The following is a 20,277-nucleotide window of genomic DNA, read 5'->3' on the forward strand; positions in this document are numbered from 1 at the left end:
TAATTCTTGAAACGTCTGGCTTTCTCCTATCCTGTCTTCGTTTTCTTTTCACTTTCGGGACGATAAGACCTCCATTGTTACAGTTTCCCTGTATCAAACCTCTTCAAAAGCAAGAGGTTGGGTGGAGCTCTTTTCGGAGAATTCTGAGGTTTGATTGTAACTGCTAGGGTCTTATCGTCCCGAAACCGAAGGTAGACAGGATAGAAGAAAGCCAGCTGTTCCGAGAACGAACTGCTATAATAAAATTAAATTTAGTCTATTTTATTTTATTAATTGATTGTACCTGTACTCGTGTCTCCGTCATTCCAAATTTATTCGCCAGGGCTTCCCGCGTGTAAATGTCTGGATAGTGAGATCTCTGGAACGATTTCTCCAACTCTTCCAACTGAGCGGATGTGAATGTGGTCCTGCTCCGGCGTTGTTTCCTTTTCAGCACAATACCGGGCTCTGATTCCGTGTCTGAATCATCCAGACGACCTGGGGGCAATATGAATAAAATACGTATATACTTAAGTACCTAACTACCCACACAAAAAATATTAAATGTCAATTAGCGTGTGCTCGAGTGGTACAGAACACTGACCCTCAACCCTTGAATCCATACCGTGGCGTCGCGCGTCTTGGCGGAGATTTTCTTGCCAAACTTTTCCTTTTCCAGAGATATGGGTGTTTTTGACTATCACCAAGTCCGGCGTCTATGTATCGGGCTACACGGATCCCAACTTTGTCTTTTACATACGCTACGACATGCCTCCCAACTTTTTTCCCAAGAGGTTTGATAGAGGGAACTTGTACTGCTAAGGTCTTATCGTCCCGAAATCAAAGAGAGAAGGAAGGCAGGATAGGAGAAAGCTATTCCCTGTTTTATAATCCCATAGCTAGACGCAAGTCTACCCTCTCTGTACCTACGTCGCGTCCCCTAGCCAGACAGTCCCAACTCGGTCTGCCTACCTGTGCCCTAAATCACCAAAGTATGGAAAAGTATCTTACAAGTGTAATAGCCAATGGAAAAGCAGAATTTTGAATTTGGACGAGGTATCTAGGTACAATTGGTACATACATAGGTACCTAGGTACATACATAGGTAGGTTTTCATCTTATGATGTTACGTATCTAGCAGCGCGCAGCGTTTCCATTGATGTCAAGAAATGTCGATAGATACACGTTCACAAAATGAACTTTTTCTTCTTTTTCCACTAAAATCCTTTAATCTACCTACTTAATTATTATGGGTTCCATAAGTTTGGTAGGACAGAAAAAAATATTAGGCACTGTTTCCTATTCCTATTCGAATCAAGTGCCTACATCCTTAATCCTTATTATACCTTCCTATTCCCTATACCTATCTATTGTTAAAGGTATTTCTGTTTACACAACGGATCAGGTGGATATCCTTCCGTGTTTACCTAACCCGAGATAAAATTATGAATAAAGTTTCCTTCAGAAAGACAAAGTAAATTCCGTCGTTTCTTGTGTACGCGATGTTTGCCCAAAATTTCGCTCGTTTAGACCTGAATTCCGCCTAAATACCGCACAGAGCAAAGATCTATCGAAAGACCAGGATGGAACCAGATTGGAAAGACCATCAAGTTGGGAGATAGGTCGTAGCCTGTGTACCGGGCTTTGGGAATGTCATTATCGTGTAGAACAATGTACAGTAGTTATGCCATTGAAGTCGGCATTGACTATTTGGTAGTCTCGCTTAGTTTTACAAGTACCTTTTAAGACATGGTGGTACAACATTGGAAGACGTAAAAAAGTGTTAATGCTTTTACAAAATCATACTTTAACATTGGCATAACGCTAGGAGACAAATCCCATTGATATCATAAATCTAAGAGCATTTGATCAACTCAATACCTGGACAAGTGGACACCTACTCGTATAATTATACTGAGTAGAATGTCCTCTGCCCATCACACACATACCATCACAAGTTCATGGTGTTCATAGTGTACGTAAATTTCTCACCTCACGCGCGTGTGATGGTCAAAGTCATATTCCTGGTGTTAACCCTGGGTCACACGCTCCCAATTGTCTCCAGGTTTTGTAGAGCTAGTGTGAAGGCCAGTGTGAAGAAAATGATTTCGGTTCAGTCTAGTATTTCATCTTTACATCAAGTAGGTAAGTACCTTAAAACAGTTCTTAGCACTAACCCCCAGTGGTGCAGTGGTTAACGCTGGAGGTTGGTGGTTCGAGTCCAAGTCATGCCATAAAATTTATCTAGGTGTAATAATTGGGGAACGGTAGGCGGTAGATATTTGTGACAAGCATTTAAGTAGACTTCAATCAAGCTTGAAGTATTGTTAACAGCTTAACACACTTAAAAATTCCTCCTACTCTTAGCTTTTCGGTATACAATCACGTTAAATTTCCATTAAACCAAATTATCGTAACGTGTGTACCAAGCTTTATAGGTTGCTATGAGGTGTCAGAGTTGAGGATCCTCTCTATCTATGAGGCAGAGCACTTACCTTGAAAAGGATACGAGGAGCCGAAATGGCCAACAGATTGTGAGAAGTAATTTCCAGAATAGGCCATTGTACATTGGAGATCGGCACAAAAGGTAGGTAAATCCTATATTCGTTCGACGCTTTTCAAATTCAAAATCGGGAACAAAAGTAAAGGGTAAAACAAATCTTTTGAGGAATTTCTATTTTCACAAAAAAACACTTATTCCTACATACTTAATTAATAAACACTAAAAGCACAAACGTTTGCTTTTAGAAATGGGATATTACTGATATTAAGTATGATTGGTAGGTAATCCGGAATTATTTCGAGATACCTGTCTGCAAGAGATTAAAAAGATTCAGACACAAACTTCCACTTTATTGACCATTTGACGCAAAGTTGTTTGAACTTTTGATTCCGTCAACGAACAAATAGCTATTCGAAATGATCAATTACGTATAGGTACTAACTATATTATTAGTAAACTCCCGGGAAAATCTAAAGGTTTAGGCAATTAAGTTAACCTACTAATTAGATCAATTATAACTATAACTACTAATTAGAACTTTCAGCACGATTCAGAACACACGGAAGTATCGCACTATCGGGTTGACTTTATTTCAAAAGAACCATCAAAGAATCAACAAAAGAAGGGAGTTTTTCCCGATTTTACTGTTTTGCAACCCTAATAATGAAAAACATAATCAGAGAGGGGTACAAAAAATCTGCTCTGGGATCATAGAGAATAATCCTCGCTTGGAATTGGTCCCTTTTCTGAACCAATCAAAACTGGTGAGGGGTCCCCCTGTTCTATTCGTATTCAAATTCCCTTTCATGTTTGCTATTTCTCGGCTTTATTTATTGTTGCTTCTCATTATTTCTACTTTCATTGTAATCACAGCAAACATAGCGCGTTGTGCCGCCTTGTTTATTTTTTTAATGGCAAGAAATTCCATGTAGGTACGCCGTCGGCCGTGTGAGTACTTCCACAACTAGCAGTGATGTGTAGCATGAATGTCGTATGTAACCATCAATGTTCAATATGGATTTCGTCAAAAAAATTTCCTCTTTAACCAAGCACCTCCTCCAACAGTTTGGCAATGTTAGAGTCTCTAGTTTCTTGGCAATCTTAGCTCTACAAGTCGAAGAAATTCCATGTAGGTACGCCGTGTATACTTCCACAACTATAATAGCAGTGATGTGTAGCAATTGTAGCATGAATGTCGTATGTAACCATCAATGTTCATTTAGGTATGTTCAATATGGATTTCGTCAGAAAAATTTCCTCTTTAACCAAGCACCTCCTCCAACAGTTTGGCAATGTTAGAGTCTCTAGTTTCTTGGCAATCTTAGCTCTACAAGTCTACACTCTAAATGACTCTACACATATCGCTGAAGATAAGAAACGTCGAAAAATTTTAAGCTCAACTTAAAGAAAACTAACTAGAAAAACTAGATCTTGGAAGTCCTTTGAAGGTGTAACCTAAAGCCCTAAACTGTAACCCATTGGGCGCAAGTTGTGTGACTTTAAATCTGTTACTTACTAGCACCACCTTTGAGTCTATGACCATCCACAAGAGCCATTGTATAGGCAATCTTAAAGACAACGAAATCAGCGGTGACCAAAAGTGATGGGGTAAAGGAAGAACCCGCTCTCTGATTCTATGAAGAAAAGAACTTTGATACTTTTTATACCTTACTGGGACTACTAAATATCCCGCGGATGTCCGATTGTTCGACCATCCACGGTAGGTACAGTTTGCCTGCGCAGTTCAGCTGTGCAGGTAAGAAAAATTGATTTCCATACTTTGCCGAGCTAAGATACTCCAGTGGGCAGGATATGTGGCTCGAGCAGAAGAGGCATCCAATATCAAGAAAACCCTCAACCTACAATACTCCAACCCTCGACCCGTTTGACGACCAAGAAACACATGGGAAGGTGGTGAGAGGGAATCTCTCGAATCCATTGGAATCCGACAAGATTGGCAGACCATCGCCCAGGACAGACAAGAATGGAGAAGGCTGGTGGGGCAGGATGAGGCACATATCTACCTAATTTTTGAAAAATTTCGCCTGCGGCGCTGAAAATTTTAAGTTCGATCAGCCCAAACTGGGGCCCCGCGCCTTTGAAACTGCCCCGGGCCCCGCGGGGGGCTAATCCGGCCCTGCCGTTCATTCACGCTCAGACTCAGACCATTTGACAGAGGCAGGTCTAACCGTGAGTGGCCGAGATTATTACAAGGTAGGAACTCTATCTTCCAAGCCATCTAGGGAAACACCTTTACCAAAAAGCTACTAAAGATCGCCCAGATCTTCGAGCTCAGTAAGGAACCAGCTTAACTCCGCTCACAAAAAGCCCACTCTGAGGCTTAGGTGTAGGGGCAAACAGCCCCAAAAGATGGCTTAAGCTTACACGAATTTACGAAGCCATCTAAGCTGGAAAGACCTCATCTCTCAACAAATACGACTGTGGAAACAATAGTTAAATACATGGAGCTCGGGACAGATGTGCTCCTAGGATAGAATATCGCATTTTATTATCATGATAAATGAGATGAAAATTCAGCGGAACTGTGTCAAATTCGTTGTGTGTGCCGAGTTACGGGGATCTCTCACCACTTTTGATTGGTTCAGAAAAGGGACCAATTCCAAGCGAGGATTATTCTCTATGATCCCGGAGCAGATTTTTTGTACCCCTCTCTGATTATGTTTTTCATTAGGGTTGCAAAACAGTACAATCGGGAAAAACTCCCTTGTTTTGTTGATTCTTTGATGGTTCTTTTGAAATAAAATCAACCCGATAGTGCGATACTTCCGTGTGTTCTGAATTGTGCTGAAAGTTCTAATTAGTAGTTATAGTTATAATTGATCTAATTACTAGGTTAACTTAATTGCCTGAACCTTTAGATTTCCCCGGGAGTTTACTAACAATATAGTTAGTACCTATACGTAATTGATCATTTCAAATAGCTATTTGTTCGTTCTTCGTTGACGGAATCAAAAGTTCAAACAACTTAGCGTCAAATGGTCAATGCAGTGGAAGTTTGTGTCTGAATCTTTTTAATCTCTTGCAGATAGGTATCTCGAAATAATTCCGGATTACCTACCAATCATACCTAATATCAGTAATATCCCATTTTTAAAAGCAAATGTTTGTGCTTTTAGTGTTTATTAATTAAGTATGTAGGAATAAGTGCTTTTTTGTGAAAATAGAAATTCCTCAAAAGATTTGTTTTACCCTTTACTTTTGTTCCCGATTTTGAATTTGAAAAGCGTCGAACGAATATATAGGATTTACTCACCTTTTGTGCCGATCCCCAATGTACAATGGCCTATTCTGGAAATTACTTCTCACAATCTGTTGGTCATTTCGGCTCCTCATATCCTTTTCAAGGTAAGCGCTCTATAGGTAATTTCAATATTTCAATGTCTTTTACAAACATACCTAGTAACGTAATTGTATGTCGGGCCAATGTTTTAAAAGGGAGGTTTTAAATGTTTTCAGACTTTTTAAGTCCTTATGAAGAGAATTCCATACTCTAACTGCAGAAGTGCAGAATAATGGTCAAAGATTTCTTTTTTCTCTCTAAAAATTGTCCTTGGAATAGTGACCTATATGGCCATTGATTTTGTAAGGATTATGACATGGTCAGCACTTTATCATTCAGAGATGAACCACTCTAATAGATAATTAGTTACCTAATTAGGTACGCATAAAAATATACCGATACTTAACCCATGTAGGTATACTTATCCTTCCAAGCACCTTCTTTATTCTAATGATGGTTAAAACCAGAGGCAACTTTGAGATTTGCATTCATTAGAACAGTTGCTTTTGGATAAAAATTATGAAGAAAAAGCAACTTTAAAAGTTATGAAAAACTGGTCTATAACAGACCATGGCAATTTGGATACCATTCAATGATGTTATTACTATTACACAATGTAGGTACCTTGAATCCACTGGTTAGGTCTGGTTGATAGATCGATCTCAGAGAACATTCTGAATCAGTGCTGAATTACATGTCTGTGATAAAAGAGGGTAACGGGAAACGGGTATAAGTGAAGATCGTGCAATCATAAAGGCCGATTTTTGCTAAAGCTTCTGAAAAAAACAAAAAAAAAAAAAAAAAAAAAAAAAAAAAAAAAAAAAAAAAACCGAAAGGAATGCTGCAGCGAGCACCAAAGTTGTGACATAATAACACAAAGAAACTGCATTTATTTATTTAAAACTAAGCGAGACTTGAACCTAGGACCTTTGTCACAGCGTATCACCTGAATCCCGCAAGTTATCCGCACTCATGCAGAGACGACACAGAGATATTGGATAGTGAAATGTCAGTTCTAAACCTCACTTTATTTGTGTCCATTCTTTGGTTTTCTTTCAAAAGCCAAATCTGGAGTAGCCAGGAACACCCAAACACTGGTTCTAAGCCATGACTGTGGATTTACATGTCCATAGGACATGGAGTTAATATGAATAGATAGGTTGGTAATTGTCTCCTAACCTACGTCGTTCACAGCTATTCTTCTTCTTAAGCCACAGTTACAGACCATATACTGGGTGTCACTGTCACAAACAGAAGACGAACTTTTGAGATTAAAGGATGCTTATTGAAATGTAAAAGGGAAATTTAAAGTCGACCCCGTCTGAACACGGAAAAAGGCAAAGAGAAAAAGAAGAAGATTGAAATTTAAAGGGGCATTTCTTCAATTTTGAAGGAGATACCTTAATATACCTATAATTTAATGTTGTTATTTCCCTTTTACATCATAGTCATAGGGCCAACTAACAAGTTATTATTAGGTAGTCGAGGCAGTTATCATACAGATACGGATCAGATGGGGGGGCGTTCCGCGGCACTCCAGAGCTTGTAATCAAAACACCGCCAAACACTTTTCAACACCATACCGCGCCGGCTCGGAACACTTTCTAAACAGTTTTTTCTCTCTGATAAACTACATTCTCGTGGTGTTTTTGTGTATAAACCATAGTGTTTTAGCATGTATAATATTGGGTATTGGGTGGATAGGTATGGGTTTTGATGTTATTGATGAGTGCTTGTGTTTTATTCATTTTGGAAGGAATAATATCGAGGACTTGCGTTGGGTCTTGACTGATTCTGATTCCCATGCTTTGACGTTGATGATGCTTTTGACTTTGTACTGTTCACTCTATTGAATCAGTTTGATCAGAGACTATGGAATCACAATTTTGTGCTTGGTTTTGGGGGCACAATAACGTGCTTCCTAGATATTTTATCCCGAATGATCTCACTAACAAAAAATAATTTAAATAAATAATAGCTAATATACTATTGGTAGGTACTTACCTTGATTAGTTTATCCCGGACTTCCCAGCTGGTTATATTGGGGTTGGTTTTCTTATATTCTTCTATTCTCTTCTCTACATCAGGAGTGGCTACTCTGGGTTTACTTCCGCCGATGACTCCCGGCCGAATGCTGCCCGTTTCTTGATAGCGGTTCAAAATTTTTGACACACACCCGTGACTAACTCTCAACTGTCGGGATATCACGCACGGCCGAACACCGGCCGCGGCCATTTCTACGATTTTCAATCGGATGTGATTCGGCAAAGGTCGGCCGTTGATGAACACACCGCCCAGTTGATTCACTCTGCCTTGGCCTGAAACAAGATTACATTCGGTAACTCGGATTGTACATTTAGGTATATTATTTATTTTGCCAAGACAAGCAAATTTACAACTGCGTACTTCATCACGTGTTTCGCAAAATTTTGATATCACAAAGAGTTATGTACTATTAGGTAATAATAATAACTAGTCTGGCTGAGGGACTATAAACAGGGAGAAGACTAGCCCAAATTTCTTCACGCTATATCAATAGCGAAGCTTGAGTGCGAAGGGCATCCCGCTCGGAAAATTTTGTTTAGCCAAAACCAGTTGGCCTCAAAGCGATTACTCTAAAGCTGATTGAGAGGCCGACGACAAACGCCGACCCCATCTGAACATTTAATCATTGCAGTTGACACATGCAACATGTAAGACCTCTCCCCCTTGCAAAAATAAACGTCACCCATTTTTTTCCATTACCAATTTCTGTATTATTCGAATTTTCATAGGAAATTCGTTACTGTTTGTTTAAAAATTATTACTTACTCCTCTAACAAGCTCTCTCACATTGGAAAGACAGCAAATGGTGTTCGCTTTTTCACACTTCACGTTTTTATTAATGACCGAGAGTTTTGAGCTGTTGAAAAGATGTTCACTAGATAATTTACCAGTGAAAAAAGGCAGAAAACTGAATCTAATTTTCGGTAAAGACATGGTTTAGCTACAGATATACCTATATGTGTTCGGGTTTCAGGTTCTCATTTAATTGAGTTTAGCTGAAAAGTAGTAAAATTAATTTGTTTCATTAACAATATTACAATAAGTGCTTATCCCTTTATTAAGGGGATTAGGGAACCACTTAATTCTTCACTAAATCTCGTTAGGACACAGATGAGACACTATTTATTAATCTCATCATTTTACCCACACGAGCATACGTAGCTACAAACGAACCTACAGACATACACACAAGTACATACATAGGTAAAACTTTCTTTGAACTTGAAAAGAAAAGCCCAAACCACAATGGACGCTTGATTGGTTGATTTCAAAAAATTCCAAAAATTTCAGCCAATCAGATAGCTTAAACGGAGTTTAAACTCACTTTTTGGCCCCCGGCCTTAGTGGATGGGCCAAAATAAACGTTCATTTTGATATCTGAATGAGTGAAAGTGTTTTTCAACGACTTGTGCCAAATTTCTTGGCAAAAGCGGGAGATAGAATTTATAGACAGAGATGTCATTGAACTTATTATTCATATTCCATCTTTTTTTTTATTAAGGTTCTTTACATAACTCACTACCTATTGTGTTTTTACATATCAGGTTCTTATCATCAAGAGCCAAGCTACTTATCAAACGTAATGTCTACCCATACCAGTACACCCTATACCTAGTACCCATATTCATTACAGTCGAAACTGGATATTAGAGAATCCAGGAGACCGATCTTTTTTTTTCTTATATCCAGGTTTCCACTAAATCCAGTTTCTCTTATAATGTGACCTTTGGACGAATTCTCTTACATAGAGGTCCGAGGTAGAGAATTCTCTTATATAGAGGTATATAAGGGGATTCTCTTAAATAGTAGAGGTCCGAGGTAGAGAATTCTCTTATATAGAGGTAAATCGATTACCTTGGACCAGAAAAAAATTCTCTTATATCGAGGTTTTCTCTTATATCCAGGTTTCCCTTATATTTCTTCTCTTATATCCAGGTTTTCGGCTCAAAAATGAGGGGCCCACAAAATTTTCTCTTATATCCAGGATTCTCTTATATCCATGTTCGACTGTATAATCATAATATCCACAATCCACATATTCATAACGCCATAACTCATTGTCTCAAAGAAGAAGAGCCACGCAAGAAGAATCCTTTCGTCCGCTAATTTTGAGCTGGTAATACTAAACAGTTTGACCTGGAGGTTTTCTCCATTGATGAATGACTCAGCTGTCTAATTAGACAGCACGCTATAATGGGCATCATTTAGTTAAAGACCCATATGTAATTAACTTTAGTGGATTGAAAGATGATTGGTGATTGAAATTAGCCAGACCAGTGCCGGCAGAACGGTATAGGAGGAACAGCAGATGAAGCGACTCGTCCTTACCAGGTTTGCGTTCTATGAGAAATTTGCACTTTGGATTTCGTACTTCTTAAAAGTTGTGACGTGACGCGTGACGTGGGTTATATTACAGAAGAAAACCTTACATAATTATTAGTACCTTACATAATTATTATTATTACCTCTTCTTCTTCTTCTTCTTCTTCTTCTTCTTCTTCTTCTTCTTCTTCTTCTTCTTCTTCTTCTTCTTCTTCTTAGGTTTTTTTTTGAGAATCAAACTGGTCGTGATTTGATGATTCGTTTAACTACATTGATTATGTTCACAGATTATAGGGTCACACACCGTGTAATCTTCTTTTGCCGACACCACCCACGCGACAACGGACTGGTGCGTCTACCCTAAATCCTAAAATATCAGGCATTTACTATCTGGAGCGATGGGCGACCTTCAGATGGTGAGAACGACTTTTTTTTTTTTATAGATTTTCAGTAGACTTGTCTGGCTGGGGAACTTTGAACAGGGAGTAGGACAGCTTGATTTGTCAGGGGGACTTTTAACAGAGAAGATACCAGCCTGACATTTTCCTTGCTAAAGAACTACCAAAGGTTGAATGCGAAAGGCATTCACTCGTAAATTTTTGTAGACAAAACCAAATGTTAGCCAAAGCAATCAGCCCAGGGCTGATTGAGAGGATGACGAAAAACGCCGTCCCCGTCTGAACACGAGAAAAGGGGAAGAAAGAGATAGATATATTTTATTCTACTTTACAGGATTTTCCTTCGAATTATTTTTAGATGGAGAAAAGTTGGTGTGAATCAAGAAAATATGAGACTACTAGGTAATGGAAAATTTAGGTTGTTTGTTGGACGTACAAGAGCCGTTTATAAAGACGGATATTAAATTTTAAAATTTCTCAAATATGGCCACCATTAGAAAGAACAAACAATGGCTGACTGAATTTATCGTTTACGATTATTTTCAGCCCCTCTTCTCCCTATTTCCTAACTTATTCATTTAACCCCCTAACCCAAATTTTCCATCCTAACTAGGGTGAAAAACGAAATGTAAAGAGACATGAGAAAATTTTCAAATCGATTTTGTGCATAGCAAGTAGGTATTCTGTTATTGAAAAAGAAGAAAAGAGATGATGAATTGAAATATTATGTTTTTAATATAAATGATAAGAAGTTATTAGGTTGATCCGTTGATTGAATATGTCGTTCTTAATAATAGAAGACAATACATGTCAAATTTACAAATTTCTAGAGGCATCAATTGATAGATTGAAAATTGAATTTCCCAACTGAAAATTGAATTTGCTCTTATCTAGTATTTAAAGCGGAAATCAAATCCGCAACGTAGTGCTCATGCCGTTCATCAGGGCCGGATTACCCATAAGGCAGAATGGCAGACTGCCACGGGCCCCGCGCTTTTGGGGGCCCCGCGCTTTGAGGACTTACACTAGATATTATGGGTTTTTCTAAAAAAAAAAAAAAAAAAAAAAAAAATGGTATAAATCTTACGGTTACCCAAGCAGGTCACAAGTACCTACCTAACATGGGAAGGTATTTCTACCAGATTGTACACAAAAAAATACAAAACTATCAAAACCAAGTTCCCAAGCTGTAGCTTTAAAACCATTTCAAAGCTAGGATAGTCAAGCTTCAGCCACACCATCAACTTTCCACGCGTCAGCTACAATTTGGATGGGAGAACGAATCTCAATTTCACCAACAATTTCATACCGAATTTTTGACACTCCGATATACCTGCACCAGTCCTATCCTATCTACTTTGGTGAAAAATAAATGACCATCGCGCGTCCCGCCCGGAATCAAATCCGATTAGCACGGCCCGTATATCAAAACCAAGTTCCCAAGCTGTAGCTTTCAAACCATTTCAAAGCTAGGATAGTCAAGCTTCAAGCTTCAGCCACACTATCAACTTTCCACGCGTCAGCTACAATTTGGATGGGAGAACGAATCTCAATTTCACCAACAATTTCATACCAAATTTTTGACACTCCGATATACCCGCACCAGTCCTATCCTATCTACTTTGGTGAAAAATAAATGACCATCGCGCGTCCCGCCCGGAATCAAATCCGATTAGCACGGCCCGTAATAGCTGTGGATAACCAAATTTGTGACGGAACGAATGCCTCAGCTCATCTTTTAACGAAAAAATTTCATGTTTAACTTGAAGTCAGTTTTTTTTTTCTGCTGAGATCCTCGCAAGCCTATCAGCCGGTTTGGCATGGTCTATTTTACCCGCGACGATGTAGCTGATTATAATAATTAACTTGGATTTATCACCTGTGTGAAGCCATTAACGCAGTATCTATTAGGATTTTTTCATTTTATTTTAAAGGTCGAGTTTTACCACCGTGGATTGTCTCAGGAATGAGTTCAATCCGAGGTTGACCTAGGTATTAAGTATAGGGAAAGCTTCGTTTCATCTCAACCCCGAGTTGGTAAACCCCATGGCACCATTAGGTATAATATATGTAGTATCTTCGGCATTTTCTGTCTTTTAGCCACTTGTCACCTTGTCCGTCTTTGAATAAGGACTTCATTAGTGGTTTCTATGATCAATACCGGGTGACGTAAAATAAAGTTCTCTAAAACCTTAATTAAAAAAAAAATCTCCAGTTTCCCCTGTCTGTTCAAGTAACGCTCCAGTCACAGTGTGTTCAAGGAACGGTCAGATAGGTATATTATTTTTCAGTCTGTTGCGATCGGTCAAATATTGCGAATCTTAATTTTTTTTTAATTCAACGTTATTTACAGAGGCAAACTATAACAATCAGAGTCCTTGTCCCTAATATACCTATTATATTAAAGATAATAACAAAATAGATCCGCTGGACCAAATTTTAGCCTACACGCTAGTCTGGCGAACCAAATTTTGGTCCGGAAAATGGTCTGGTGTAGTTCGGTCCGCCTAGTGTGTAGTCCCCTTAAATAGAAAATTTTGTAAATTTGAATATAGGTAGGTACTTGAGTTGAGTATAAACCACTCAGTATAATGTACTTTGGCCTTATGCTCCATGAGGGTCAGATGAGAAAGTGTTCTAGTGCTTCTTGGATTACCACAAAGCTGATCGCTCAGCAAAAGGTAGCGAAGGGACATCTTATTGAATGATTGCTCCTCATAACTACCAATTTGTGGGCTATCACAGAATCCATGTAGATAATACATACGTAAAGTCATGAGTAGTCATGACTCTGAAAACTTTGCTCAAAACATTCTATCATGTTTCCGATGATATCTTGATGTTTATCAACATTTTGATAGAGTCATCAAGGAAAATAATGCACGAAGGAGAATACCTCCCAATGACCATTACGTAAACAAACTTGAAATTTTGCTATTAACAAATGATGGGAAAATTTTGATATTCAGTGAGGTATTCGATTGGACTTTCTTTATTAGCTCGTCGAAGATGAAAAAATACATGTACTTTTAGCGAAAAAACCTGTTGTTTATTTCCCTCTCTGCTCCTTCTCTCCTTTAACCACATTTACTTTTTAGAAAGTAAATAATATACGTAAATACTTAACCTAGGTGGGTACCTAAAAATCTTAAAATTTATGCAAAACTTCCAACTGTATGAATAAATCCACTTGAAAAATGTTGACACGAGTTTCCAGAAAGACAAACAAACCATAAGAAAATTCAATCTACCAAACGTAATGTGTGGCATATTTTACACAATGATCTTACCTAACCAAACACACAATTGTCAATGTGATGGCCACTGTGACACATTCACCTATCTCTTCAACACTAATGTCAGGGTAACAAATTTTTGTATGAATTGTAGGTATCTATACGAAGTTTCACCCGATCAATTTAACTGCGGTTTGACAGAAGGTATTTTTTTTCTCAATAAATTTGATTGATAGCTTTAGTAGAAGCCAAAAAATTAGGTAAGAAAAAAAGTCCTAACTCTAAAGTTTTGTGAATTTTTTTCGCCGCTATTAATAGTCCATAAATGGGTTTAAAATGTTTAAAGAAAAATCTAGATAGGTACTACCTATCCAAATCCATCTGATGAAATAAAAATAAGTATCCTCATACGTAAAACATCAAAATCCCGACTAAAATCATTTGAAAGCTCTCACCAGACCATTCGGGACTATAAAAATCTGGTGGACCAACAATTTGAAATTATATTTTGGCATATCACATAACAAATGCATTTGGATCAGAGGCGTGGGGTCACATCAAACTTAGGGATGTTTAAACAGTGGATAAAAGCACAGATCGTTTTACAGAAAGTCACTGGTCATAAATCCTGTAAAAAAAAACAGACTTTTAGGGGAAAGACAAAAAAAGCAGGAATTATCAGACTACTAGAACCAATGAAGATCAATGAAGGTACCTAATAAATAAGAAGGTAAAATATGGTGTTTTCTTTTAATTAGGACATTTTCTCCTTGCTTACGGAATACTCACTAGTGACTTACCTATACGTACCTATTTATCATTAGAAAAATAATATAAGTAAATATTTTAATAAATATTTAAGTATCTACTATCATGGTAGTATTTTCTCTCCATAATTTGTATTAAAATATGCTCACATGAAAACATCAAATTCGACATTCAAATTTTATATTGTGGGAGGGGCCAAGCAAGAGGGGTCCCATAGAAATATGAGGCACACAATAGCTATCTGCAAGCCACCCTACAAATAGTTTCCTTTGATGGACCCCTAAAACTTCTAGGTGGCATCCCGACACCTATCTTCACAAAGGCAAATCAAAGGTACCCCCATCAGGGAGCGCAAAGAAAAGTGGCACTAAACCACTCGGTCTTATCAACAAAATAATATTTTTATTCTGATGTGATTTACACCCAGCTCTTAATTTAGTCATTTGTTGGAGTTTCATTCATAGAGCGTATATTTTTACCCAGGTGTCGTCGGATGAAATGTATTGGAAGGTTTGAGCAGAACTAATTGCCCTTCGGTGCAGCAGACCTCCTATGTTGCGTACTGTGGGTTGATTTCATCAGTGGAGGTTGGAAGGAGATCCTCTGGGAAAACTAGTAAGGCCATCGGCTTAATCGCTTAATAAACGTCGAAGAAATCACACTGGTCGAAGAAAACTGATCGGGCACTTAGACAAATTACCAACTTTCCTGAGGAAAAGTCTGAAAATTTCAAAGGATTTTAAGTCCACATAATTAAGTATTAGTATTTTTTGTCCGTACTTCGTACACAAAAAGCACACTCACAGGTTTAGGTTTGGGGGGAAAACAGCCTTGTAGGTCGGGTTAAATTTCAGATGTAGGATCATTTCTTTACATTATTTTTCTTAAAAAGTAGATAAGGAGAAAAATTACCTATACTTTCCTTCCTATAGGATAATGAAAGTAAAAATCGACTTTTGCGTATTGACTATTTTGATGTTTCTGTCAATTCACTAGAATCGTTGGCAAACAATTTTCCTGCAAATAATTAATACAGGCAGACACATAAGTGCCAAAGCATTTACCTAAGCATATTATTATCCTCCTTACATTGAAACACTTTTGCTGAATTACGAACAAACCCCCAGGCCTCCAAGTATTCCCATGATTTAAAAATAGGAGCACATCTGTCCTGAGCTCCATGTATTTAACTATTGTTTCCACAGTCGTATTTGTTGAGAGATGAGGTCTTTCCAGCCTAGATGGCTTCGTAGATTCGTGTAAGCTTAAGCCATCTTTTGGGGCAGTTGCCCCTACACCTAAGCCTCAGAGTGGGCTTTTTGTGTGCGGAGTTAAGCTGGTTCCTTACTGAGCTCGAAGATCTGGGCGATCTTCAGTAGCTTTTTGGTAAGGTGTTTCCCTAGATGGCTTGGAAGATAGAGTTCCTACCTTGTAATAATCTCGGCCACTCACGGTTAGACCTGCCTCTGTCAGATGGTCTGAGTCTGAGCGTGAATGAACGGCATGAGCACTACGTTGCGGATTTGATTTCCGCTTTAGATAGGTACTAGATAAGAGCAAATTCAATTTTCAGTTGGGAAATTCAATTTTCAATCGATCAATTGATGCCTCTAGAAATTTGTAAATTTGACATGTCTTCTATTATGATCGACATATTCAATCAACGGATCAACCTAATAACTTCTTATCTTCTATATTAAAAACATAAGATTTCAATTCATCATCTCTTTTCTTCTTTTTCAATAACAGAATACCTACCTACTTGCTATGCACAAAATCGATTTGAAAATTTTCTCATGTCTCTTTACATTTCGTTTTTCACCCTAGTTAGGATGGAAAATTTGGGTTAGAGGGTTAAATGAATAAGTTAGGAAATAGGGAGAAGAGGGGCTGAAAATAATTGTAAACGATAAATTCAGTCAGCCATTGTTTGTTCTTTCTAATGGTGGCCATATTTGAGAAATTTTAAAATTTTACACCCGTCTTTGTAAACGGCTCTCGTACGTCCAACTATTAACAACCTAAATTTTCCATTACCTAGTAGTCTCATATTTCTAGATTCACACCAGAAGTGTCCATGGACCATCCAATTCCATAGTCTAACTGCAGAAGTGCAGAATGGTCAAAGATTTCTTTTTTCTCTCTAAAAAATGTCCTTGGAATAGAGACCTATATGGCCATTGATTTTGTAAGGATTATGACATGGTCAGCACTTAATCACTCAGAGATGAACCACTCTTAATAGATAATTAGGTACGCATAAAAATATACCGATACTTAACCCATGTAGGTATACTTATCCTTCCAAGCACCTACTTTATTCTAATGATGGTTAAAACCAGAGGCAACTTTGAGATTTGCATTCATTAGAACAGTTGCTTTTGGATAGAAATTATGAAGAAAAAGCAACTTTAAAAGTTGTGAAAAACTGGTCTATAACAGACCATGGCAATTTGGATACCATTCAATGATGTTATTACACAATGTAGGTACCTTGAATCCACTGGGTAGGTCTGGTTGATAGATCGATCTCAGAGAACATTCTGAACCAGTGCTGAATTACATGTCTGTGATAAAAGAGGGTAACGGGTATAAGTGAAGATCGTGAAATCATAAAGGCCGATTTCTGCTAAAGCTTCTGGGGGGAAAAAAACGAACGAAAAAAAAAACAACCGAGTCGGGTCTGCGTTCTTGAAAGCAAGAAAACTGCTTACTTCATACGTATTTCGCAAAATTTTGATATCACAACTTACTATACCTAAGAGTTATGTACTATTAGGTAATAATAATAATAATTATGTAAGGTACTTAATTATGTAAGGTTTTCTTCTGTAATATAACCCACGTCACGCGTCACGTCACAACTTTTAAGAAGTACGAAATCCAAGGTGCAAATTTCTCATAGAACGCAAACCTGGTAAGGACGAGTCGCTTCATCTGCTGTTCCTCCTATACCGTTCTGCCGTCACTGGTCTGGCTAATTTCAATCACTAAAATTAATTACATATAGGTCTTTAACTAAATGATGCCCATTATAGCGTGCTGTCTAATTAGACATCTGAGTCATTCATCAATGGATCAAAATTAGCGGACGAAAGGATTCTTCTTGCGTGGCTCTTCTTCTTTGAGACAATGAGTTATGGCGTTATGAATATGTGGATTGTGGATATTATGATTATACAGTCGAACATGGATATAAGAGAAAATTTTCTGGGCCCTTCATTTTTGAGCCGAAAACCTGGATATAAAAGAAGAAATATAAGGGAAACCTGGATATAAGAGAAAACCTAGCTCGATATAAGAGAATTTTTTTTTCTGGTCCAAGGTAATCGATTTACCTCTATAAGAGAATTCTCTACCTCGGACCTCTATGTAAGAGAATTCGTCCAAAGGTCACATTATAAGAGAAACTGGATTTAGTGGAAACCTATTAGGAAAATTAATTTGTTTCATTAACAATATTAAACTAAGTGCTTATCCCTTTATTTAAGGGAACCACTTAATTCTTCACTAAATCTCGTTAGGACACAGATGAGACACTATATTTATTAATCTCATCATTTTACCCACACGAGCATACGTAGCTACAAACGAACCTACAGACATACACACAAGTACATACATAGGTAAAACTTTACGAGCATACGTAGCTACAAACGAACCTACAGACATACACACAAGTACATACATAGGTAAAACTTTCTTTGAACTTGAAAAGAAAAGCCCAAACCACAATGGACGCCCAACACCAAAAGAAACACTCTTCTTGTGTTTCATTTGGTGTTTCAACTTTCAAAGTTTCTTATAACTAATTCTACGGTCATTTTTCTCTCTGACGATGATATCTTTGCTTTAATCTTTTGGAATCTATGATTTCGCCACGGTTTTTCAGTTCACGTTTCTGGGAGGACATAAACAGGGTGGGGCATAATTCTACGGTCATTTTTCTCTCTGACGGTGATATCTTTGCTTTAATCTTTTGGAATCTATGATTTCGCCACGGTTTTTCAGTTCACGTTTCTGGGAGGACATAAACAGGGTGGGGCAACAACAGAGGTCTTCTTTTTACAGCTCCTCAATTAATTTTTTAAAGAATCTAAGATCAAATGCTTTAGAAAAAGACTACCTAATAATAACTTGTTAGTTAGCCCTATGACTATGATGTAAAAGGGAAATGCCCCTTTAAATTACAATCTTCTCCTTTTTCTCTTCGCCTTTTTCCGTGTTCAGACGGGGTCAGCTTTAAATTTCTCCTTTACATTTCAATAAGCATCCTTTAATCTCAAAAGTTCGTCTTCTGTTTGTGACAATGACACCCAGTATGGTCTGTAACTGTGGCTTAAGAAGAAGAATAGCTGTGAACAATGTACGTTAGGAGACAATTACCAACCTATCTATTCATATTAACTCCATGTCCTATGGACATGTAAATCCACAGTCATGGCTTAGAACCGTGCAATGCAACAACAATAGCGAGTAGATTTACCCGAACCGAAAGTACTTTTGAGACCAGTGCTGGGTAAATTGGTCTGGCATATCCAACTGGGGGGCGGTTTTATTAAGTACACTGATGTAAACGGGATAAAGAGGGACCAGCCTTGCAAGCTTGGAACAGAAACTAGAAAAATTCGCAGTTAACCTAATGCATTTCTTCAGTTTACTCGCCTCTCTGTGGATGGCGACCGGCAGAGTACTACTTACTCCAGGGTCTTCACAGACCGCGAGGGTCCTTGACCTGCCCCACCAGCCTTCTCCATTCTTGTCTGTCCTGGGCGATGGTCTGCCAATCTTGTCGGATTCCAATGGATTCGAGAGAAATTGGTCTGAGATGTCCAACTGAGGGAGATTTTGTTATCTAAGTACACTGATGAAAACGGAATAAAGAGGGAAAATTGGACATCCGTGGTATTTTTAGTAGTCCCAGTCCAGGCATGAAAATCTAAGAGTCTGTTTAGTGCAAAAGAGAGTATTAGACCTTAGAAGGCTCATTTCCTCAGACAGCGGGTTCGTCCCCATCACTTTTGGACACGGCTGGTTTAGTTGTCTTTGAGATTGCCTATAACAATGGCTCTTGTGGATGGTCATAGACTCAAAGGTGGTGCTAGTAGGTAAGTAATAGATTTAAAGTCAGACAACTTGCGCCCAATGGGTTACAGTTGAGGGCGTTAGGTTATTCCTTCAAAGAACTTCCATGATCCAGTTTTTCTAGTTAGTTTTCTTTAAGTTGAGCTTAAAATATTTCTTTCTTTCTTCTTATCTTCAGCGATATGTGTAGAGTCATTTAGAATTTAGAGTGTAGACTTGTAGAGCTAAGATTGCCAAGAAACTAGAGACTCTAACATTGCCAAACTGTTGGAGGAGGTGCTTGGTTAAAGAGGAAATTTTTCTGACGAAATCCATATTGAACATACCTAAATGAACATTGATGGTTACATACGACATTCATGCTACACATCACTGCTAGTTGTGGAAGTACTCACACGGCCGACGGCGTACCTACATGGAATTTCTTCCCATTAAAAAAATAAACAAGGCGGCACAACGCGCTATGTTTGCTGTGATTACAATGAAAGTAGAAATAATGAGAAGCAACAATAAATAAAGCCGAGAAATAGCAAACATGAAAGGGAATTTGAATACGAATAGAACAGGGGGACCTCTCACCACTTTTGATTGGTTCAGAAAAGGGACCAATTCCAAGCGAGGATTATTCTCTATGATCCC

General features: G+C 38.1%; 1 protein-coding gene across 1 annotated transcript in view; it reads right to left on the reverse strand.

Annotated features, from left to right (window-relative positions):
- LOC103505059 (protein gooseberry-like) overlaps positions 1 to 20,277 on the reverse strand; it is a 97,502-nt gene that overhangs the window by 30,962 nt on the left and 46,263 nt on the right. Inside the window, exon 3 of the mRNA XM_026820450.1 lies at positions 7,788 to 8,101. Coding sequence (XP_026676251.1) covers positions 7,788 to 8,101 — 314 coding nt within the window. The remainder of the gene's footprint in view (positions 1 to 7,787; positions 8,102 to 20,277) is intronic.

The sequence above is a fragment of the Diaphorina citri genome, unplaced genomic scaffold, assembly GCF_000475195.1.
Source record: "Diaphorina citri unplaced genomic scaffold, Diaci psyllid genome assembly version 1.1 scaffold148, whole genome shotgun sequence".
Taxonomy (NCBI): domain Eukaryota; kingdom Metazoa; phylum Arthropoda; class Insecta; order Hemiptera; family Psyllidae; genus Diaphorina; species Diaphorina citri.